This window comes from Bacillus rossius, chromosome 15, assembly GCF_032445375.1.
Source record: "Bacillus rossius redtenbacheri isolate Brsri chromosome 15, Brsri_v3, whole genome shotgun sequence".
NCBI lineage: Eukaryota > Metazoa > Arthropoda > Insecta > Phasmatodea > Bacillidae > Bacillus > Bacillus rossius.
Window position 1 is genome coordinate 43194265 of NC_086342.1, and position 25503 is coordinate 43219767.

General features: G+C 44.4%; 1 protein-coding gene across 1 annotated transcript; it reads left to right on the top strand.

Moving 5' to 3' along the window:
• The first annotated feature begins 3990 nt into the window (after positions 1-3990).
• LOC134539730 (uncharacterized) lies at positions 3991-6104 on the top strand. Its single transcript, XM_063381983.1, has 3 exons — positions 3991-4403; positions 4839-5260; positions 5913-6104. Exons 1-2 carry the CDS (start codon positions 4004-4006, stop codon positions 5258-5260), a joined length of 822 nt encoding a protein of 273 aa, XP_063238053.1. The 5' UTR covers positions 3991-4003; the 3' UTR covers positions 5913-6104.
• Positions 6105-25503: the final 19399 nt, after the last annotated feature.

A 25503-nucleotide genomic window follows, 5' to 3' on the forward strand; every position in this document is an offset into this window, starting at 1 on the left:
ACTTGTGATTATTTCTAGCGATAGAATATTGTTTTTGGTATAAATGTGTTGTATAACTTGCACTGATACTCAGAGAGTCTGTGATTTCAGGCATTTTGAAAAATGAGATCCTCACAAACTGATAATGATGACATTTGACTTCCTTATTGTGCTATTTGTTAATGTATCATAGTAAACTGTAATATACATGCAAGTCATAAATCATATGTAATAACGTTGTCAACACATTTGTATTAAATATGTCTCAATTTGTATCTAAATACCTGCACTAATATGTTCGACATTGATGTACCCCGTTTTATCCGACCGGTATGATAAAACAGGGTACTTAGCAACATGAAAGAAAAATATTAATGTTTTATTTCACATTGCTTGGATCCGACTCTTCATATGCACAATATCAGTAGGGATATATATAGTGTTTCCTTGCAAATAATGGATACTCAGGTATAATTACCAGCCACTTAATGAGCATATAAACACTAAGTACCCCGTTTTAGCCAACTCTCCCCTATATATATATATATATATATATATATATATATATATATATGTATATGTATATATATATATATGAAAATATACCCCTAAGAAGGTTAACATGTGTTTAGTTTTTTTTAAATAATAAATATTTCCAAAGTATTTCCAGTAAGAGGTAAGAGTTTAAGCACTTATAACAAAGTAATTTTTTGTTTGCTTTATAAATACGATTGCTATGCACTGCTTCATGCTAAGATTGCAGTACACAGTAAATGGCGAACACTGTTGCCAGATTGATACTAATTTTTTTTTAATTTTGTATACCATCGTTAATCATAAGTTTTGATAGATTTTCAATTATACTATTTCTTTATTTTCAAAAGACCATAAAATAATGTCTCTTGACAGTTTTATTACTGTTGTAGTAATTCTGAAAGAAAAAATCAAATGATAAGCACCAATCAATATTTCACAGGAGAAACTATTTGTATCACTCGGTCACTATTAATAACGAAGCATTCCATTGAAGTATGTGCTATGCTGAAAAGAGCCAAACTTCTTAAAATTAAATGATTAAAAAAAATATTAACAAAAATATTTGAAACCTAGATGGCGTATTTCAATTGCATCTCCTTAGAAATAAATAATGGAATGATGACTTTGATGAAACTCACAAAGAAAATATTTTCACAATTATCATTCCAAATGTTACGTAACAAAATACAATTTTTCCGATACACTAAACCAATTTTAATCACATTAAAAATTGTGTCTGAAACTTCTGTGCTCTATGGCGTGCGTCTGGCCTTAGAGCACACCGAGACAAGGACAGTGCTAATGCCAGGAATCGTGCATTGGAACGAGAAAGTGAATGCCCATTTAAATATACACTACAATCTAAGGATGATATGCGCTATAAGTGTGTGAAAAAGGGTGAAATCGCTTTTGTAGCAAAAAAAAAAAAAAAAAAAATCATATCTCCGAAGTTACACAAGCTGAAGTAAAAAAAATGGGTGTGAGTGATAAATTTACCATAACATAAAACATATTTCTACCTTCTTCCAATAAAAATAATAATTTTTATGTAGAAAACGTTATTAACAATGAATCTCCTACCGGGTGAGGTAAATAAATTAATAAGTATAGCAAGTAGTATAACATATTACATTGCCAAGGTGGTGAAATGGAGTTAAAAAAGTTTAATAAAAATATGTATCAATCGCCAATGAAATGCAGTTAAAAAAGTTTCATAATAATATGTATTTTCTCCATAACTAAAAAAGCCTGCATGAGATGGATCCAGCTAACAAACAAAAAAAACAACTATCAGATCATGTTTATCCAATAATTTGCATTATTAAAAAAGATTTCAAATTAAAAAAAGTAATTGAATGGTTATTAATATGTTACTTGGTGGCAAAATAAAAGTTGTAGGTTAAGTGCTCATAATTTATATGGTTTCTCCTAGCACCAAGAGTAGTTCAATAACATGTGTAAATATGCATTGCAATTAAGCAACGAAATCCTGGAAAAGCCATGGGGTGAAAGCTGGCAGGCTGGCGGCCACGAGAACGAAGACACAAGTTGTGAGTTCGATACATCTCTTCATCAAGGAGATTGTTAGAAGTGTTTTTTATGAACAATTATATATGATAAGAATAAAAATATTTTTAGAAGTAGTAAAATTTAACATGTTCATTGTTAATGCAATATACTTAAAGGTGCAGTAAATTAACTGACATTTGTGGTAAAAAATACACATGCATGCATGTGGAAATACAAAACAAAATTACACCAAAAGCTTTGACATATTTACCAGACCGTATTAGTTGTACCTTTAAACTTTAAACAGTATTATTACTTCAAAGCAAGAGTAAAATTACATTACCACATTTAGGTGTAAAATCACACTTACGTCGGTGATGTCTCTGCTATTAAATACCTTCACATGTATTGGCGCAAATTTAGTTCCGAGACAAAGAAAAAAAAGGGCACGTGAGGACAAACATCTACCTGATCCTGCAGCTGCAGTGTTGTTTTAATGTAAAGTCCTTGACTAATATCGACACTACTGATGTCCTCTGTCGGATCCTCGAGGCGGCAAGTACCGCGGTGGGGACGAGGGAAAAGTACCATAATGTAAAACTACCATAATAACAGTTTTCCCCTTGGCCTTTTCGAAACAGGGGGGAAAAGTAAAATATTGGAAAACTACCATAAGTTAAAAGGACGAGGGGGGAAACTTTCATATTTTCCTATACACTCCATGGAATGAGTACCACGGCTTTTCTCTCAGAGTAGTGTATAGAATACGTCGCTAGGTAGCGCTGGAAACAACAGCAGTTTATTTGGTTCACTTAAAAGTCTACAGATAGCACTTCTGACGGCGAATTTAAGGAGATCCAGTCTTAAATTTAGTCAACAGATCGCGCACGGATTGAAACAAACATTTCCAAATATTCTTATAGGGAGCAGCACTGTATCTGTAAATACCCGACGTGTAAAATAAATATGGTAGTTTTCCATCATGGCATTTTTTCCCCCTGTTCTGTGGAGGCCATGGGGAATTCGAACAGGGGGAAAAATGGAAAAATTCCATAATAGAAATCTACCATTATGGCAGTTTCCCCCCTGGCAACCTTTGAAGCAAGGGGGAAAATGCCATAGTGGAAAACCACCATAATGGCAGAATTCCCCATGGCTTCCACGGAACAGGGGGGAAAATGCCATGATGGAAAACTACCATAATGGCAGAATTCCCCTTGGCCTCCAGGAACAGGGGGAAAAAATGCCATAATGGAAAACTACCATATTTATTTTACACGTTGGGTATTTACAGATACAGTGCTGCTCCCTATAAGAATTTTTGGAAACGTTTGTTTCATTCCGTGCGCGATCTGTTAAATTTAAGACTGGATCTCCTTAAATTCGCCATCAGAAGTGCTATCTGTAGACTTTTAAGTGAACCAAATAAACTGCTGTTGTTTCCAGCGCTACCTAGCGACGTATTCTATACACTACTCTGAGAGAAAAGCCGTGGTACTCATTCCATGGAGTGATTATGAAAATATGGCAGTATTCCCCCTCGTCCTTTTAACTTATGGTAGTTTTCCAATATTGTACTTTTCCCCCCTGTTTCGAAAAGGCCAAGGGGAAAACTGTAATTATGGTAGTTTTCCACTATGGTACTTTTCCGCGCCTCCCCGCGGCGACCACTGCTGAGGCAGACATCCTCCCAGCACTATGGGCAGGACTGTAGGCCCCTCGGGACAGGGACAGTTGGGGCAGTATGTTCCACAATAGACACAAGTGCAGCTTATTTGTTGAAAGAGAGTTGAAGCGATCCCCCGCTGGGCTCAGGTCAGCCAGAAGAAAGGGAAGGTTGTCGCCAGGCGCCGGGCCGGCGGGCCGGAGGGGTGGAGGCAGGCAGGCAGGTAGAACCCCCCACCGCGCCGCGCTGACCCGCATGCCGGGCATATAAGGCGCGGCCGGGAGGTGTGGCCGCACTCTGCTCGCACCAGCCATGTCGACCGGGCGCCTGTGTGCACTGCTGCTGCTGGCGGCCGCGGCGGGAGCCATACAGAGCGGCGAGGAGCTGGTGTCGGCCGTGCTGGACGACTGCCTGCTCGGCCGAGACTCCCAGCCGCCCATGCGGTGTCTGCGCGTCAAGGTGCTCTCCTACCTGGACACGCTCTCCGGGGCCGACGGGGCGCGAGCCCTCCCCCCGGCTGAGGACTCGGACCTGGACGAGCAGATCCTGGCGCGCGTCTCGCGCTACCTGCGCCAGCACGAGTTCCGCCTGCAGCTGCCGGACTTCCTGTTCCAGCGCGCCGAGCTGAGGTTCCGACCCGCGCGGGGGCTGTCCGGCCTGGAGCTGCAGTTCCCGCGGGAAGACCCCGCCGAGGACCGCGCCCTAGCCTCAGGTACGCGCTCCGACCACGACATTGCCGACCTCATCGACCGGCTCATCATGGGCCTGCGGTTCACCACCTGCTTCCTGCAGCTCTTGTCGCTCAGCAAGATCGTGTTCGGCCACTTCTGAGCGGCTGGCGGAGTGGTTTATAGGACTGAGGAGGGTGGGTGCTGGTGTCTCAGCCCGTCGCATGCTCAACAAGCTTGTGTTCTGAGCGGCTGGCGGAGTGGCTACGAGGACTGAGGAGGGTGGGCGCTGGTGTTTTAGCCCGTGGCAAGCTCAGCAAGCTCGTGTTCGTCCACTTCTGAGCGACTGGCGTAGTGGTTTATAGGACTGAGGAAGGTGGGCACTGTTGTCTCAGCCCGTGGCACGCTCAGCAAGCTTGTGTTCTGAGCGGCTGGTGGAGTGGCTGTTAGGACTGAGGAGTGTGGCGCTGGTGTTTCAGCCCGTGGCATGCTCAAGAAGAAGCTGCTGTTGCCCGTGCTGCTGCTGCTGAAGCTGAAGATGAAGGCGCTGACTCCGCTGCTGCTGGCGCTGGTCGGCATGAAGGCGCTGAAGGCGCTGGTTCTCAGCAAGCTGGCCATCATGATGGTGGTGGGCTTCATGGTGAGCCAGCTGCTGAAGAAGACGGGCATGCCCATGCCCATGGCGATGCCCATGAGCATGATGCCCGGGGACCAGTACGGCGCGCCCGCCGCCACGCCGCCGGCGCCCATGCCCTACGGCGCGCCCCCCGCCTCCGTGTCCACGCAGCCGTCCTCGTCCTACGAGCCCGGCTGGGACAGCAGCTCGGGACCCTACTCGCGCGTGTGGGACCCCCAGCAGGCCGCCTACAGCGCGCACAGCCCGGCGCAGCTCCGCCGCTAGGTGAGTCCCCGCGCCTCGCCGTCTTTCCCCTTACTTACCTGTCCACTGCTTAGTTGTCGTGTGCGCTCTTTGTGGGGCATGTCATGTCTGTTAATAGCCATCCTTACCCCGGCGCGCGTCCTAGCGTATCACGGTGTTTTTTCATAAAGGGTGTTCAATGGTTTGTTCTTTACCAAAATTGTAATATAGTGGCTTGAGTGCTTTTTAAGAACGTAAACGAGTCCAGCAACATATATAGCATAGTGCTCTCTTTTTATCTCTTTGGCCACGAACCTATTCTCTGTACTTCCCGCATCAGAAACGTTTCACAACAATGTTTCATGATAACGTTGCATTAATATTTTACTTTCATCGTACCCAAATTATTTAGTGAAAATTCACCACGCCTTGTCTCGTTTGGCCACAGTAAACTAGTATTGTATCTTCTTGTAAAGCAATGTCCTCAAGAGATCAGCGCTGCGAGTCAGTGCCAAATTATTATTATTAATTGATCACAGGGTAGATTTTACTAAAGGTCTTCGTCGGAGGTCACAGAACCACGTGTTTAGTAGACGAGTGAGGTGTGAGACGCTGCTCAATGGTTGGAGCGGGGAGGGGGGGGGGAAGGGCTCGACAGGAGGACCACGTGGCTCATCTGTATGCGCTGTTGCAGCTCCAGCCCCGCCCCTGGCCGGCGCGCGGGAAGCCGCGGAGGAAACCAGCCACACCGTCTAGTCTCCCGTATCTTCACGACGCCACCCACAACCGGCTCCACCATAACTTATTGTCGTATTTATTGTTAACAGTACAAAATAAATATTTAACAAAGCTGACCAAAGAACAAATAAAAATATTTTGATTAAAATAATAGTTTTTTTAGTGTATCTCTTGAAGGATGTAATCAGGAATGACTAATGGCCCATGAACACCTGCTTCAATCACAAGTGTAATCTTTAAGCACTATCACTATCGGTAGTCTCACCTTAATGTTTTCCTCAAAGATTTGTTAAAGGTACTCATCGATAGTCGTCTCGAAGTTAATTGAAGAAAGTACGGAGGAAAAAAAAGTATTTGTAAATTTTTAGGTAGTGTTTAGAACCGATCACTATAATAGTTTTCATTGCGCATTTTTGTGGCGATGAAGATATAACCGATTAAGTCTTCCGGAAGTAAAATAAAACTTTTGTAATGTCTGAGATAAAATTATGAATCTAGGAAGGAATGTTTTTTTCTTATAAGAAATTGAAATAATAAAACAAATAACAAAACATAAAAACAAAAAAAAATTGGTTACAAGAAAATTACATAGTTCATTATCTTTTCACAGACTTTCACATAAAAATATTCTCACGCACCTTAAACTAATAAAAATATTTATATATTTAAGACATATTTTTCCAAATATAACTTTAATACTGCCCACTCGAAGAAGAAATTTTTGAAGAAATATGTAACATTTAATGCTTATGACTGAAATTAATATCTAAATAATATAATTTTTTTACCATTTTAAAAAATTTATTTTCTAAGTGGAGATATTTATTTACAATTAGAAACAAGAAAAAATAGAGTAAGCTATATCTTCTTTGCTGATATGTCTGGGTAAAACAACCATGTTTTTAACAAAATTATGAGTTTCCTAAATTGGTAAAATTGATTCCCATTCAATTAAACAACAATTATAAATTATTTATTATTATATTTTTATAAGTTTCAAATAACATCATTGGCCTAAATTTGATTTGCCACTTCACACACAACCGTTACCGACATAATGTTGTTGTTTATGCGCAATACGAACCAAGGTACACGAACAACAGAATTTAAGTATCAATTTAATTCCGCAGGAATAGTCAAGCTTATTTTATTGAAACTCACACAGTTGAAAGAAAATTGGTATTCTAAGGTTTTTCCTATGGATACAGAGTAAACAATATAAGATATAATATAAAGAATAATTAATTGTGAGTACAGTTGTCTTTGATAAACTGTCTTGTTACTACTGACGACGAGATATTACTGAACATTTCAAATCCAAATTGTAACAAGGAACCAAAATTTTGTATTGAAATTAGGAGGAGGGGTGTAATTTTCTCTTATAGAGTTGAAATTTCAAAGAAACTCTTATTTGCAATCAAGCCTACTTGGAGCCAACTTCCAAACAGTCTTCAAACGGCGCTAGGTGAAACGTAAATAGAAGTCATCTAGAAGGGTGGGTGGCATACATTCTGTTATGCATTATGAGTGACTAGTATGGGTTAGTCGCTGTAACCGAACCAAGATAGGCAAACACAAGAATACATCAATAAGCAAAGTGAATATCAACTAAATAACCAATTTTATTTCAACCGTAAATTCTTACGTTAAAGATATAAGGGTCGCTTGGAAAATAATTAACGCTAACAAAGGCATTACAATTCAATTACGTTAAGAATAATAATAAATAGGTAACATTTTTTATATTAATTCAGCCGTTCAGCTATACAAAAATTAACTACAGATGCCTAAAGTGTTGTAATAAATAAATATCTTTAGTAGGACGATAAAAATTTGATTAAGGAACTCAGCATGCATTAAAATATCACGGAAAACTAGATAAAGCTCACAACCATAGTCAAAGTACAAAATGTTAATACAGGCTGGACCGTACACGCGAAAGACGTGTGAGTAGAAGTATAAAATAGCTGGAAGCTTTTAAAAGAAGGCACACTTATATAATTTTTCGGACCTAATAATAATAATAATACACGTTTTGCCAAAGTGCACTATGATACGTACATAAACCAGGTACGCTGAACATAGAAAATATACGTTCACAGGTTATAACCAAAGACCTAGCTCTAACGCACACAATTCATATGGCCCGCAAACCGTACGCACCCACGTAATTTACGTAGTCATCAAAAGCTATAGGCATTGCTACAAAATCTCTGACAAGGGGAATATAATAAAAGCGCACAAAAACGCATCTATCGTGCCAGTGCAGACTTGCTCATAACAATAAGCAAGAAATTTAGAAAAAAAAAAGTAAAATATAATTCAGAACGCAGCAGCAAAGCACGAAGACTATAAACAGCCGAACGACGCATTTCTTAAAACGCGCCAGACAAAACACGAGTTACATTGCACACAGTCAAACTGGGCAGCAGGAAACAACAAACTAAGGTAAATTACCGTACAAACCAAATCCGTTATCCATAAGGCTGCATGTGAAGATGCAAAATAATCTGCAAAGAAAGCCAAAAGCAATAAATTGGCAGAGCTAAATTGCAAGCAATGTTTACAATTAATTGCCGACGTCTCTTAACGTGCCGCAGACAAGGCCCCGTATCTTCATAAACTATCAGCACATTCACAAAAAAACTACGAAACGAGCCAAACACGACAAATTACTGAGTTTGAAAGGCATATCACAGAAAGGTACGTGAAAAGCAAATTCCTGAATAAATGACGATAAGGACGCTTATACCCATAGCCCGATCAGAAGCCCCAAGTTTACACTTACGTTTTCCATGAGTTTACGTACAGTCGGTCGTGGGACAAACGAACCTTATGCCAAACGCGAGACTAGATAGGATGTTGAAGAAGGTGGATCGAAGTAGGACTGAGGCCTCGGTTGCAAGCTAATTTGAGACATAAAAACACTAGCTGCGCATGCGCAACGATTCTAGAGGAGGGGGAAGAGTCACTAAAAAAATAAAAATGACGTCAACAAGGAGTAGTGGGAGAAGGGGAGTGAAGGGAAATTGGTGCGCGCCCGAAGTCCTGAATTGCAGAATTCGCAACAAAACAGTCAATGTCCTGGAAATTAACTTATCATTGACAACCATAGTCCCTCACACTGGTAGCGAAGCCAACAAAACAAACAGAAGAGACACAGTACATACAATATAATGAGCCGAGTGTTCAGTGATAATGAGAAGACGTCCCTTAATAACACACGAGGTCGTTGGGCGAAGAACGATGACTCTGCAGGAACTGTATGGAGTGACGCAGGGCAGAGTTGAGCAGACGACAAGGTGGAGGCTCTGGCAAAATAACGAACCGCCAAGTGGCCCTGGAGATGCGGTTACTCACATAGCATACGTGCCAGGCGGGCGGTAGGTTCTCAGAGGTGAAGTATAAAACAAACACAGGCAGCTGAGTCGTCAAGCACAATCAAAGGGGAAGGAATCACAATTGGAAGCACATTCATCAAAGAGGAAGCACAATCAAAAAAGGATGCACAATCGAAAGCACATTCAACAAAGAGGAAGCACAATCGGAAGAACAATCAACATAAAGGAAGCTCAATCGGAAGCACAATCGTTGAAAAAGAACCACAAACAATGAAAAGGAAGCACAATCGGAAGCCAATCGGAAGCACAATCAATGAAAAAAGGAAGCACAGTCAACGAAAAGGAAGCACAATAAAAAAGGAAGCACTTTTGGAAGCACATTCAAATAAAGTCATTTGGTGCATTGGGGGAGCATAACCATATAGGTACCATTCCGGCAGCCAGAGGCGTGCTTGCAAGGGACGTCTGGCGGCAGTGGCGGATCAAAACTAGCCAAGTTACACTATTTTGTCTACTTATTAAAAAAAAGCACCAAATGACTTTATTTGAATGTGCTTCCTTTTTTATTGTGCTTCCTTTTCGTTGACTGTGCTTCCTTTTTTCATTGATTGTGCTTCCGATTGGCTTCCGATTGTGCTTCCTTTTCATTGTTTGTGGTTCTTTTTCAACGATTGTGCTTCCGATTGAGCTTCCTTTATGTTGATTGTTCTTCCGATTGTGCTTCCTCTTTGTTGAATGTGCTTTCGATTGTGCATCCTTTTTTGATTGTGCTTCCTCTTTGATGAATGTGCTTCCAATTTTGATTCCTTCCCGTTGATTGTGCTTCCTTTTTTGATTGTGCTTACAAATGTGCATTCTTTTTTGATTGTGTTTCCAAATGTGCTTCCTTTTCATTGATTGTGGATCGTTAAGTCCATACGCAGAACATGATTGGACTCGTGGTTCGGTGATGTCTGGTCTAAATGCCTGACATTGGTCATTGCTTGTTTAAAAATGTTTTTCGTGTATCATAAAAAAATACCTCTTTGTTCGGAGATGCTTGGTGTTTACACCTATAATTGTACAAGTCCTGGTTGGAAGGTTTTCCAAGTTTAGAAAAATTAGACTTTCATGGTAGGCACAGCAACAATGTATTTATTTCATCGGACAGGTATCTTGTATAGAGTCGGTTTTCGTAGAGTGAATGATTAATAAACTCCACGAAAATAAACGAAAACAGAATTTAAAATTTATTTTAAGCTTTAGTTGCTCTTATAACTGGTCGAGAATCAAACCAAGGTCGGAAATCTATCGAATAATTATTACACGAATAGACATTTTTGTTGATTTTTAGAATGTTTTCCGAATTTCTAGGTAAATAAATACAAATTTACAAGATGGCGAAAATATGTCATCAACTTACTGGAGACTGGTAGTACAGAAATTTAAGTTTCTTTTAGGACTTTCCTCCATATTTATTGACATTATTATTTTTGAAATGTAATTAATTTTTTACGTAGTTCAAGTATCGAACCAAGGACATAAACTGATCAAATTTATTGGTATATTAATTGTATATTTTTTTGATGAATTATGGAATTTTTCCAAATTTATAGTTACATAATTACTAATTTCCAAGATGGCATCCAAATTTCAGTATGGTGGGAGCCACAGTAATAATAAGTGATTACTGCATTATAGTGGATAAAAATTCAACTAACATGGTGGCAGTGCACTCTATCAGACGAAAACAAGATGGCGGAAATGACATACTATCTGGCGATACACATACCTTGGCATTAGTGGTGGGAGGTCAGTCTGCCGGCTTCCATGGAGGAAGGACCGGTTGTCATTTTTCATGTTTGCCCTCACCATGTTTAAACTGTAGACTCCTTGACTTGAGTGCGTTTTAAAAGAATATTTTATTAAAATTTTATTAATTATAAATTTTAAATATTTTCCCATTATAATCTGATTATAATTACGGATTTTCAATATGGTGGCCATGACTTCATTATCCAATACGACGAAATTTTTTTTATTTAAATTTTTACTTTTTTTTTTATAAATTTTAAATTTTACCCGATTTCCTAGCATAAATATAATGGATTTTCGAGATGGCCACCGTAATGAAAATTGCAACAATCTAGAATCCAAGATGGTGGCCGTAACTAAATGTGCAACGATGACATCATACACATCCAATATGGCGGACGTAACGAAACATGCAACATTTCTAGAATATAAGATAGCGACCGTAACGAAATGTGCAATGGTGACGTCATACACATCCAATATGGCGGAAGTTCTTATTAATATTTTATTAATTGTTTTTATAATATTTTTAAATTTTTTCTATTTTCTAGCATACAAAATACGGATTTTCAAGATGATGGTCGTAACGATGATACAAACAGTTAAGTCATAAGTTAATATGGCGGTCATGGCATCCTAATGGTCAAGATCATGACCTCGGAGGCCTAGGGAGCTTGTACATGCGGACTCTTGAGCCTCTTTCCGGACTTTGAAGCCTTAGGCATTTTTGAGAACTAAAATGGGAAAATTTCCTTCAAAACGGGAATTATTCCCTCAAAAAAGAGGATTTTTTTAATTATTCAAATTTTTTGAGGTTTTATCGGTGTAATTGTTTTCTTTAAAAAACTGGAAATTTTGGCGTATTTTGGCGATTTTTTTTCGCGAATTTCGGCAAATTATGTGTCCTTTTGGCAAATTTTGGCAAATTTTGCAGGTTAATGTCAAGGTTAATGTCCAAGTTCAAGTTAAAGTCCATCCAATATGGCACCTCGGCACCTCAGCCTGAATACCTGCTATTATATACTTCTGTTTAGAAATATCAAAAAGAAATATAGACTTGTGAGAGAGACTTTATAAGTGTTAATTATGTTCGATTGGAGTGTTTTTTTATTGTTCTTTCACTTTATTCAGCTGAAGATCGTGATTTAATATCATACCCAAAAATAATAAAACGGCAGAAGCAGATAAGAGGCATTATCAAAGGGAACGCGGGAATAAACCCCAAAAGAGGCGCAAAAAGTGCCAGTGAACAGATGCGAGAGTACAGGGCGTGGAAAAAATTTTTTTTTTGACGTGACAACGTCTAATAAATCGATGAACGCCGGCTGCACTCACGAAAAAGTGTCCCGTTACGCACATTGTCCCATTTAGCTGTGTCCCATTACGCTCATTTTATATTGCTCTTTGCTAACCTGAACCTCCTAGCATTGCGACCGATTCCATGACGTAATTCTGTTTTCATGCATTTCAATGTAACATTTTCATTGCTCTTTTATAACCCGTTCCTCCTAGCATTGCTGCAGAGTCCGTGGCGCAAATATCTCTCTTCCACTCGATTGGAACAACCATCTATTTGACCGTTTCGAGGCACATTAAACTTGAAACACTCCCATTCATTTCCTACTTTTCCTATCATCGTCCTATCCTCAACAGAATAACACAGATTGGAAGAAGTTAAATAGCAAACATGTATAAAAGTTATAGTTAAAATAATCTTTTAGTTAAAGTAATAAACATATTTGAATTAATGAGTGCAAATAAAATTAAATTTATCAATTAAATTGTAGATTTCATTTCACTCCTTCTTTGTATCCATACAAAATAGTGATAATGCAATAAAAATTATTCAATTTTATTCATAAAAGTATGCAATCATTTCATCAATGTTTTGTTATGACGTTGTCACGTTAAAATATCATCCGTAAACCGACTTTACAGACAACCAATTTTTTTAATTTGAAATCACACCCTAATCTTTACTATTCTCAATTATCAACTCTTGTTTGATAAATAAAATACTTATTATCTATACCTATGCCTAACAAGCAAGAAGTTTCACTGCTGCCACGCTTGGACTTCACACACATATTTTTTTAAATTTCAAGACTATGATTTAAAATGAATTTTTTCCTTATTTACGTTAAATAACACTATCGGTAGTATTTACATAAATTAGACGAGTGATAATAGAACATGTTCACTGTGATTGATTCACGACAGAAACTTGTCAAAAAACGTATCCTCAGTTTTGCTGTTTTTATCTGAAAACTTGTCCTATGAACTTTGATTTACTCATTTCTGAATTTGAGTTTTATATTGGGCAGGCACCAGAACGATATGTTCAAGGTTCAGTATGATTTATTTAACGGAGGGCCACGTAAGTAAAACAGGCAGGTGTCTCAATAAAAAAAGGTTCCAGTGTGTGGGTACCCAGGTCACATCCGGGTAGACTGGCTACAGTCCCTGACAATTCTCGTAGTTAATAAGCCGCTCTACACGTCAGAGGACGTAGATGCCTGTAGAGTTATTGGTGTTCTGATAATTGTGTTGTTGGGCTGAAATAACCCACCTTCGGTTTTATGGCAGTATAATGTTACATTTTTGAAACATTCGCGAGAAATGTTTGCACTCAAATAGGTAAACTTACAGAATTACATTAAAATGTAAAAAAAAAAAAAAAAAAAGAATTGGGCTATCCGTTTCGAACCCAGTTCCCCCACATTATACTCGTAACAATATAAAAATTATTTTGCCAGAGGTTTTTACTATTAATTTTTATTTTATTTTAGAGGTGTTATCTCGAGGAGAAAAAATTATTTTCCTGAAGTTCGGGAATGGTCTCTTTCCCGACTCTAATTCCAAAGTTTCCGGATCCCGTTTACCTCTATATAGGAGAGATATTTTTCAAACAAGCTCGCTTGGTCATTAAAAAAAATAAACTTATGAGATAAGGTTTTTATTGACATATTGTTAAACATATCTACTTCACTTTCCCACATAATCGCCACTAATTTCTAAGTTTTTTTTTGACGTGATAACGTCTTATAAATCGATGAACGCTGGCTGCACGTACGAAAAAGCATGACTCATTGATAACGTTCCGCCTGAGCCGAGCGTGCAAGAACCGGCCAACCAACGTGCGAGAAAATCTTCTATAATATCAAACAGGTTAAGGCGGTCTTTTTAAAAGCAGCAATTAAAAAAATTTGATTTATTTTTCCAATTTCGTCATTTCAAAGTAACAATTTATTGACATTGATTTGATTACAGTTTATTTCTAAAACTAATTATTCGTGATTATATTTAAACAAACTAACTAAATTAAATTTGCAAAAAAACAGAAAATAATATTTGAAAATTAAAAAGTATGCAATTTTTCATCAATGTTTTCTTATGGCGTTATATCGTAAAATTATCGTCCGTAAACCGACTTTACAGACAACCCCCTTTTTTATTTTTTCGTAACGCTGCACCAGTTTCTACAACCCCTCCGCATAGATATTCGCCGCCTGGGAGTTACACCAGGGGACAGCGGCTCGCAGACTCCCACTAAGCGCCCGGGCCACATCTTACAGCAGCAACAGCAGCCAGTCCCTCGGATCAGGCGAGTCGCGCGCCTGGAAGCGCGGCTACCCGCAGTGCAGGCGAGTGAGGCGGGAGGCCTGCTCGCAGGGGCACGACATGCTCTGAGACGATCGAGCCTGTGGCATCCTCGCGAGCCACGCGCCTGACAGGCATGGCTACCCGCCGTGACAAGACCGTGCCTGCCAGGCGTGTGCTCGACCGCTGCGGGGCTCGTGTAGATACGATCCACTGCCCCTGCAAGCGGGCTTCCCGCTTCACTCGCCTGCAAGCGGGTAGCCGTGCTTCCAGGCGCGTGTCTCGCCTGCGTCCCCAGGCGGCGAACGTCTAAGCACAGACTAGCGCAGCGTTACGAAGAATTCTTAGAAACAAATGGCAATTGTGCGGGAAAGTGAAGTATCTATGTAGTAAACAAAAACTATCAATTAAAACAGTATCTCACGAGTTAATTTTTTAAAAATTTTGCGGGAACTCGATCTTCTCGAGGTTTCCGAGAATTCTACGTTGGCGCACCATTGTGATGCATTTCCGTTCCATTACCGAAATTACTCATTCCAAATGCCATATAAGGAGAGCTAAGATGTTTATACATCAAAAGCCTTCCCTTCCCTAGTAATCTAGTGTGGAAGAGGACAATATTACCATCCAGATAGCCAGGTTGTCACAGTGGGTAGCCGCCAGGGTAATGCCCATGTTGCCTGCCCTTAGGCTGAATGATACACAACAAGCAAAATATTCAACTAGCCACTGTCAAACCAGGTTTCCGCGGTGGGCCCCTTCCTTGCCTTTGGGGTGATGTTGCACCTCGGAAGGAACAACAAGAAGGATATATTATTTTTAGTAACCGAACGAATGTGTCGAAGAAAAAACTAATTTTACAAACAAAGCCCAAGTCAAACAAACAATCCAAACTGTAAACCCCGATGTTGCACATGCTCCCTTGTTACTCGCTTCCCTTCATGACTGGCGTGTAGCTCGCTAGCGTAGACAGGCAACTGTTAAAAATAATAGAAAACACAAATTAATATTTATATACATTAGCCCTGGCTTGATTATACATAATTGCAATGGATAATCACAAAAATCATTACCTGTTATATCACAACTTGTATTGTTTTTTTACACTATATATTTCTGCAAACGGCAGTTTCAATATGCCAATTAAAATCACAACAATGTTTCAATAAAATACAGAAAATGACTTCACGAAAAGTGATCATACCAATTAAAACCAATAGTTTCAAAAATATTAAAATGTCTCCGCAACTTGTTCACAATATATTATTTACAACTTGAATTCCTAATTGGTAAACCAGGCAAATGACACAGCGTGTCTTCGGAGTGACGACGGTAAAGGATCTCTGCAGATAGCAGCCACTGCACTCGGGTGTTTACTGTCGCCACACTCGCCTGGTAGCAAGCACTGACTTCTCCCACGGCCAAGTGCACACCAAGAAGCAGCCACTGAACTCGGGTGTTTACTGTCGCCACACTCGCCTGGTAGCAAGCACTGACTTCTCCCACGGCCAAGTGCACACCAAGAAGCAGCCACTGCACTCGGGTGTTTACTGTCGCCACACTCGCCTGGTAGCAAGCACTGACTTCTCCCACGGCCAAGTGCACACCAAGAAGCAGCCACTGCACTCGGGTGTTTACTGTCGCCACACTCGCCTGGTAGCAAGCACTGACTTCTTCCACGGCCAAGTGCACACCAAGAAGCAGCCACTGCACTCGGGTGTTTACTGTCGCCACACTCGCCTGGTAGCAAGCACTGACTTCTCCCACGGCCAAGTGCACACCAAGAAGCAGCCACTGCACTCGGGTGTTTACTGTCGCCACACTCGCCTGGTAGCAAGCACTGACTTCTCCCACGGCCAAGTGCACACCAAGAAGCAGCCACTGCACTCGGGTGTTTACTGTCGCCACACTCGCCTGGTAGCAAGCACTGACTTCTCCCACGGCCAAGTGCACACCAAGAAGCAGCCACTGCACTCGGGTGTTTACTGTCGCCACACTCGCCTGGTAGCAAGCACTGACTTCTCCCACGGCCAAGTGCACACCAAGAAGCAGCCACTGCACTCGGGTGTATACTGTCGCCACACTCGCCTGGTAGCAAGCACTGACTTCACCCACGGCCAAGTGCACACCAAGAAGCAGCCACTGCACTCGGGTGTTTACTGTCGCCACACTCGCCTGGTAGCAAGCACTGACTTCTCCCACGGCCAAGTGCACAACAAGAAGCAGCCACTGCACTCGGGTGTTTACTGTCGCCACACTCGCCTGGTAGCAAGCACTGACTTCTCCCACGGCCAAGTGCACACCAAGAAGCAGCCACTGCACTCGGGTGTTTACTGTCGCCACACTCGCCTGGTAGCAAGCACTGACTTCTCCCACGGCCAAGTGCACACCAAGAAGCAGCCACTGCACTCGGGTGTTTACTGTCGCCACACTCGCCTGGTAGCAAGCACTGACTTCTCCCACGGCCAAGTGCACACCAAGAAGCAGCCACTGCACTCGGGTGTTTACTGTCGCCACACTCGCCTGGTAGCAAGCACTGACTTCTCCCACGGCCAAGTGCACACCAAGAAGCAGCCACTGCACTCGGGTGTTTACTGTCGCCACACTCGCCTGGTAGCAAGCACTGACTTCTCCCACGGCCAAGTGCACACCAAGAAGCAGCCACTGCACTCGGGTGTTTACTGTCGCCACACTCGCCTGGTAGCAAGCACTGACTTCTCCCACGGCCAAGTGCACACCAAGTAGCAGCCACTGCACTCGGGTGTTTACTGTCGCCACACTCGCCTGGTAGCAAGTACTGACTTCTCCCACGGCCAAGTGCACACCAAGACGCAGCCACTGCACTCGGGTGTTTACTGTCGCCACACTCGCCTGGTAGCAAGCACTGACTTCTCCCACGGCCAAGTGCACACCAAGAAGCAGCCACTGCACTCGGGTGTTTACTGTCGCCACACTCGCCTGGTAGCAAGCACTGACTTCTCCCACGGCCAAGTGCACACCAAGAAGCAGCCACTGCACTCGGGTGTTTACTGTCGCCACACTCGCCTGGTAGCAAGTACAGACTTCTTCCACGGCCAAGTGCACACCAAGAAGCAGCCACTGCACTCGGGTGTTTACTGTCGCCACACTCGCCTGGTAGCAAGTACTGACTTCTCCCACGGCCAAGTGCACACCAAGAAGCAGCCACCGCACTCGGGTGTTTACTGCCGCCACACTCGCCTGGTAGCAAGCACTGACTTCTCCCACGGCCAAGTGCACACCAAGAAGCAGCCACTGCACTCGGGTGTTTACTGTCGCCACACTCGCCTGGTAGCAAGCACTGACTTCTCCCACGGCCAAGTGCACACCAAGAAGCAGCCACCGCACTCGGGTGTTTACTGTCGCCACACTCGCCTGGTAGCAAGTACAGACTTCTTCCACGGCCAAGTGCACACCAAGAAGCAGCCACTGCACTCGGGTGTTTACTGTCGCCACACTCGCCTGGTAGCAAGTACTGACTTCTCCCACGGCCAAGTGCACACCAAGAAGCAGCCACCGCACTCGGGTGTTTACTGCCGCCACACTCGCCTGGTAGCAAGCACTGACTTCTCCCACGGCCAAGTGCACACCAAGAAGCAGCCACTGCACTCGGGTGTTTACTGTCGTCACACTCGCCTGGTAGCAAGCACTGACTTCTCCCACGGCCAAGTGCACACCAAGAAGCAGCCACCGCACTCGGGTGTTTACTGTCGCCACACTCGCCTGGTAGCAAGCACTGACTTCTCCCACGGCCAAGTGCACACCAAGAAGCAGCCACCGCACTCGGGTGTTTACTGCCGCCACACTCGCCTGGTAGCAAGCACTGACTTCTCCCACGGCCAAGTGCACACCAAGAAGCAGCCACTGCACTCGGGTGTTTACTGTCGCCACACTCGCCTGGTAGCAAGCACTGACTTCTCCCACGGCCAAGTGCACACCAAGAAGCAGCCACCGCACTCGGGTGTTTACTGTCGCCACACTCGCCTGGTAGCAAGTACAGACTTCTTCCACGGCCAAGTGCACACCAAGAAGCAGCCACTGCACTCGGGTGTTTACTGTCGCCACACTCGCCTGGTAGCAAGTACTGACTTCTCCCACGGCCAAGTGCACACCAAGAAGCAGCCACCGCACTCGGGTGTTTACTGCCGCCACACTCGCCTGGTAGCAAGCACTGACTTCTCCCACGGCCAAGTGCACACCAAGAAGCAGCCACTGCACTCGGGTGTTTACTGTCGCCACACTCGCCTGGTAGCAAGCACTGACTTCTCCCACGGCCAAGTGCACACCAAGAAGCAGCCACCGCACTCGGGTGTTTACTGTCGCCACACTCGCCTGGTAGCAAGCACTGACTTCTCCCACGGCCAAGTGCACACCAAGAAGCAGCCACTGCACTCGGGTGTTTACTGTCGCCACACTCGCCTGGTAGCAAGCACTGACTTCTCCCACGGCCAAGTGCACACCAAGAAGCAGCCACTGCACTCGGGTGTTTACTGCCGCCACACTCGCCTGGTAGCAAGCACTGACTTCTCCCACGGCCAAGTGCACACCAAGAAGCAGCCACCGCACTCGGGTGTTTACTGTCGCCACACTCGCCTGGTAGCAAGCACTGACTTCTCCCACGGCCAAGTGCACACCAAGAAGCAGCCACCGCACTCGGGTGTTTACTGTCGCCACACTCGCCTGGTAGCAAGCACTGACTTCTCCCACGGCCAAGTGCACACCAAGATGCAGCCACTGCACTCGGGTGTTTACTGTCGCCACACTCGCCTGGTAGCAAGCACTGACTTCTCCCACGGCCAAGTGCACACCAAGAAGCAGCCACCGCACTCGGGTGTTTACTGTCGCCACACTCGCCTGGTAGCAAGTACAGACTTCTTCCACGGCCAAGTGCACACCAAGAAGCAGCCACTGCACTCGGGTGTTTACTGTCGCCACACTCGCCTGGTAGCAAGTACAGACTTCTCCCACGGCCAAGTGCACACCAAGAAGCAGCCACTGCACTCGGGTGTTTACTGTCGCCACACTCGCCTGGTAGCAAGCACTGACTTCTCCCACGGCCAAGTGCACACCAAGAAGCAGCCACTGCACTCGGGTGTTTACTGTCGCCACACTCGCCTGGTAGCAAGCACTGACTTCTCCCACGGCCAAGTGCACACCAAGAAGCAGCCACTGAACTCGGGTGTTTACTGTCGCCACACTCGCCTGGTAGCAAGCACTGACTTCTCCCACGGCCAAGTGCACACCAAGAAGCAGCCACTGCACTCGGGTGTTTACTGTCGCCACACTCGCCTGGTAGCAAGCACTGACTTCTCCCACGGCCAAGTGCACACCAAGAAGCAGCCACTGCACTCGGGTGTTTACTGTCGCCACACTCGCCTGGTAGCAAGCACTGACTTCTCCCACGGCCAAGTGCACACCAAGAAGCAGCCACCGCACTCGGGTGTTTACTGTCGCCACACTCGCCTGGTAGCAAGCACTGACTTCTCCCACGGCCAAGTGCACACCAAGAAGCAGCCACTGCACTCGGGTGTTTACTGTCGCCACACTCGCCTGGTAGCAAGCACTGACTTCTCCCACGGCCAAGTGCACACCAAGAAGCAGCCACTGCACTCGGGTGTTTACTGTCGCCACACTCGCCTGGTAGCAAGTACAGACTTCTCCCACGGCCAAGTGCACACCAAGAAGCAGCCACTGCACTCGGGTGTTTACTGTCGCCACACTCGCCTGGTAGCAAGTACAGACTTCTCCCACGGCCAAGTGCACACCAAGAAGCAGCCACTGCACTCGGGTGTTTACTGTCGCCACACTCGCCTGGTAGCAAGTACAGACTTCTCCCACGGCCAAGTGCACACCAAGAAGCAGCCACTGCACTCGGGTGTTTACTGTCGCCACACTCGCCTGGTAGCAAGCACTGACTTCTTCCACGGCCAAGTGCACACCAAGAAGCAGCCACTGAACTCGGGTGTTTACTGTCGCCACACTCGCCTGGTAGCAAGCACTGACTTCTCCCACGGCCAAGTGCACACCAAGAAGCAGCCACTGCACTCGGGTGTTTACTGTCGCCACACTCGCCTGGTAGCAAGCACTGACTTCTCCCACGGCCAAGTGCACACCAAGAAGCAGCCACTGCACTCGGGTGTTTACTGTCGCCACACTCGCCTGGTAGCAAGCACTGACTTCTCCCACGGCCAAGTGCACACCAAGTAGCAGCCACTGAAGAACTCGCCGGACGTCTGGACCTCGATGACGATATGACTCGGGACACTGCTCTAACGCCTGGGGTACGACCTCCCACCACAGTTGATACAACACCTTTCCTTCGCACACCGCCACAGTTTAGGTCAGCCACAGATCTTCACATTTCAGTTTCCCCTCCTTCGCCCTCTACGACCTGGCGATCACTTCGACACGAACTGTCGTGTCGAAAAAGTCCACTTCCTTGTGTATTACTCGGGTAAGACCACACTTGATGTAGCTTGGCTTCTGGGTTGTAGCCGTGTCCTTGGCAAATATCACCGACGTTTCGGTCGACATTGCAGTCGCCATCATCAGGAAGCAGTTACCTACTGATCCCTGATGATGGCGACTGCAATGCAGACCGAAACGGCGGTTAATTATTCTGCAAGGACACGGCTACAACCGAGAAGGCAAGCTACTTCAGATAATGACCGTGGAAGCCTGCGAACAATATAAAACCGCACTTGTCCAGGCTGCCCGAGTTCATTACCTTCTGACCCACCGGTACTTGTGTCACTTTTGCTCGCCGCGCCGTGAACTTGCTCGACCGTTACTGGCTCGTCACTTACTCGTCCAGCGAGTGAGATATGCGACCTTCACCGGCGAGTACTCTGGCATACCTTCTACTGTCCTGTAGTACCAAACCTTTCTGATTCTACCGAGCGAGTTTCCTGGGTTTACTCGCTCAGCGAGTCGACTATGACAGCGAGTACGGAATTGTTCTCCCAGTCTGGGCGACTATATCAGTGCTTCTCCTCGTCAGGAACTAAGTCCGGCTGCACTTGTGTTAGTGGCGCTCACCGCTGCAGAGGCCAAGTCCTGGCATGGCTGGAGCTACACTCGAGCAGAAGGATCATGCCTTGCGGGCGGGAACCACACATAACTTAGAAACACACAACCTAGAAAAGTCATAAATTAGAAACCTCGAAAAAATCCACGTAAATTAGAACTGTCATAAGTTAGAACGATCATAACTTAATAATACGCAACTTAGAAACACACAACGCAGAATCACACAAACTAGAAACGTCGTAACTTAGAAATTCACAACTTATAACTATTACAACTTAGAAACTCACAACTTAGAAATGTCATAACTTAGAAACAAGTTAACCTAGAAACAGACAACGCCTAACCACATAACTTAGAACTATCATAACTTAGAAACACATAACTTAGAACATGCATAACTTAGAAGATTCTGTCTTACGTGTTTCTAAGTCATGTATTTCTAAGTTGTGTGTTTTTAAGTTATGTGTTTCTAAGTTGTGTGTTTCTAAGTTGTGACAGCACCCCCTTGCGGGCGTCAGCGGGGCGGCGTAGACACAGCAGGCGGTCTTCTACGGCGGTAGACTGCTGGACTGTTGGTAGACGTCTGCACATCCCCCTCTCTAGCTTACAGAGGGGTGTACATGTTCGCCCAAGCCTAACGAACTGCGGCTTCCAGAATAGCGGAAAACAATCTACCGAAGCATCAATCAGATGAGCTCGGATGTCACGTGTTCGGCGCTTTCCAGCCACGCGAGCTGACGTGGAGCGTAGCAGTGAAAAAACTAAACATTCAGGAGAGAGAAAGAGAACAAGGACATAAGATGACGTGTTAGACGAGTAGTATGCTTACAGGCGGCATACACGTTCAATTCCTATGGAGGGGGGGGGGAGGAAGACTGTTACATGTCATTAACCCACCTGTAACTGTGGAAAATAACCATATTAACATCCGTCTAGCCACTGTCAAGCCAGGTTGTCACGGTGGGTAGCCGGCAAGGTGAGACCCAGGCTTGTCCCTTTCCGGTACTTAAGGGTAAAATATCCAGGTAGCCACTGTCAAGCCAGGTTGTCACGGTGGGTAGCCGGCAAGGTGAGACCCAGGCTTGTCCCTTTCCGGTACTTAAGGGTAAAATATCCAGGTAGCCACTGTCAAGCCAGGTTGTCACGGTGGGTAGCCGGCAAGGTGAGACCCAGGCTTGTCCCTTTCCGGTACTTAAGGGTAAAATATCCAGGTAGCCACTGTCAAGCCAGGTTGTCACGGTGGGTAGCCGGCAAGGTGAGACCCAGGCTTGTCCCTTTCCGGTACTTAAGGGTAAAATATCCAGGTAGCCACTGTCAAGCCAGGTTGTCACGGTGGGTAGCCGGCAAGGTGAGACCCAGGCTTGTCCCTTTCCGGTACTTAAGGGTAAAATATCCAGGTAGCCACTGTCAAGCCAGGTTGTCACAGTGGATACCTGGAGAGTGTGACCCAGGTTTACCCTCTTTGAGCTTCTAGGGATGAATATAATAATATAAATATCTAACCAGGAACTACAAAGCCAGGACCCAGTGAAAGCTGCAGCCGGCCACTGTCAAGCCAGGTTGTCGTGGCGGGTAGCACCAGGGTGCCGCCGGGGAGGAAGGCAAAAACGCGCCCCTGAGACGCGGGGTCGATGACCGGCTATAAAAAGCAGCGCGGGAACAGGGCGCAGGTGCGAGGGAGGGTTGACACAGGCGGGATGCTGCGGGCTGTATCTGCCTGCTCATCTCCGGGCCGTCTGCTACACTCTGTTCCCGAGCCCGAGCACACAACCCTTCCTCGCGCGCGCATACCTGCCGGCCGCACGAGCTGTGTCCTAGGCTCTCCCAGGCAGTGGCTGCCGAACAGGGCATGCGGAAATCACTACTCTCTTAATCATGCTTCACTTTTTTAGTGGTTATTTTTAGATGGTTCTTTTTTAACAAAACAAAAAATATATGTGAAATAATCAAATTTTTACAGAATTTTTTTAGTGTAGAAAAGTTTATCGTATATTTTTGACGTGATAACGTCTTACAAATCGACGAACGTTGGCTGCACGCACGAGAAATTGTCACTTTCCGCCTGAGCCGAGCTTGCAAGAGACGGCCAACCACCGTGCGAGAAAATCTTCTATAATATCAAACAAATTAAGGCGGGCTTTTTAACCAATTGTTCGTGATCATATTTAAACAAATTATTTAAATTAAATTTGCAAAAAAACTGTAAATAATATTTGAAAAATAAAAATAAGCAATTTTTCATCAATGTTTTCTTATGAAGTTATCACGTAAAGTATCGTCCGTAAATTGACTTTACAGACAACCCCCTTTTATGCTATAGTAGGAGTCTTAAAAATGGTAATATAACATTTTATGAAATTATTATTTGCTTGGCTTCCTGAAGTGATTCGTGTGAAATGTTGGGACGGCGGCTTCCTGCTCTGAGCTCGATGCTGAGCCACGTGCTCTATGGTTTCTCCGCCGTCCACTGGACATAAGCCCCACATGTCCACGACTTAAGTCCCTGGCATAACATATCCTAGTAGAACACTAACGTTTTTGACACAACCAAACAGTATTTGCACCTGTTGCATTACCGCAGAATGGAGTTATTATGCGTCGGCTATAAATGTCATTTAGCAAAACATTATTATAAAAAAAATGAAAAGTATATACATATTCCTAAAAGAGTTAATAATGTTCTCAGGATTTCACGGCCATTGTCTGAAGTAGCTTGGCTTCTGGGTTGTAGCCGCGTCCTTGGCGGATAATTCATCGAAGTTTCGGTCGACATTGCAGTCGCCATCATCAGGGAGCTGGTAACTGTGACAGTTCTTCCCACTCAACGGTTATTAAAATCGTAACAATATTTATCTTTCTTTAAGCTTGTTGAAGTGATACTGTGAAATAATGGGACTATAACATGATGGAGTATATAACATAATGAGACTACATAACATGAGACTAAACAACAAAATGAGACTGGACAATACAATGTAGCAATATAACATATTGGAACATATACATAATGAGACTATGTAACATAACATGTGTAGTCTGGCAAAGATCGAGCTGCTTGCATCTGATTTTTTTGGTGGATTCTGAAGTTCATTGACCTTAAATGCCAGGGGTACAAGTTTGTAACTGCTCCCTGATGATGGCGACTGCAATGAAGACCGAGCCTTGGACGCGGCTACAACCCAGAAGCCAGGCCACTCCAGTGACAGAGAGGTCTGGAAGTGCTCCAGTTGCGAGCGGAAGCGAGGCGCAGGTATCGCGCATCTCCGGGAGATGAGAGGGCTAAGGGCTGGAGGGTGGCGGAAGGAGGCAGTGGGATGCTGTGTATTTATATCCCGCCGGGTCCCGACCTGCTCAACATGATTCAGAGTGGGGCTGCAGCACGCAGCGCGCAGGGCGCGAGGCTAAAGGGCACAAGTGTCCTTGCCGCTGTCGCGCTCACTGGTTCCTGCATCATTGTCTCCTGTCACTCACCACCTGGCCTCTTGTTTGCTCCACGGTCATGTCTTAATGGGAGGGTGACGTATCTAACGATAAATCCAAACGATGAGGTTCTTAAGACTTCTCTCATCGATGACACCGCATTGCAATTTCTTACTAAGTTTCTTTAAAAGATTTTATGTAACTACTACTAACCTGTTTATAACTACTTTATGTGTATATATACACACTAGCTAATGCCCCCCATGCGTTGCAATTCCTCTTCTACATATTATCCCTTTATATCTCTATATCTCCCTATATCTCTCCCTAAACCTCTCTCAATAT

What these genes read in the sequence shown, in the direction of transcription:
- LOC134539730 (XM_063381983.1), top strand. Translation starts at nt 4,004, where the DNA reads ATGTCGACCGGGCGCCTGTGTGCACTGCTGCTGCTGGCGGCCGCGGCG. An exon ending in GGACCGCGCCCTAGCCTCAG is followed by an intron (nt 4,404 to 4,838) that starts GTACGCGCTCCG and finishes CTGGTGTTTCAG; the next exon opens with CCCGTGGCATGCTCAAGAAG.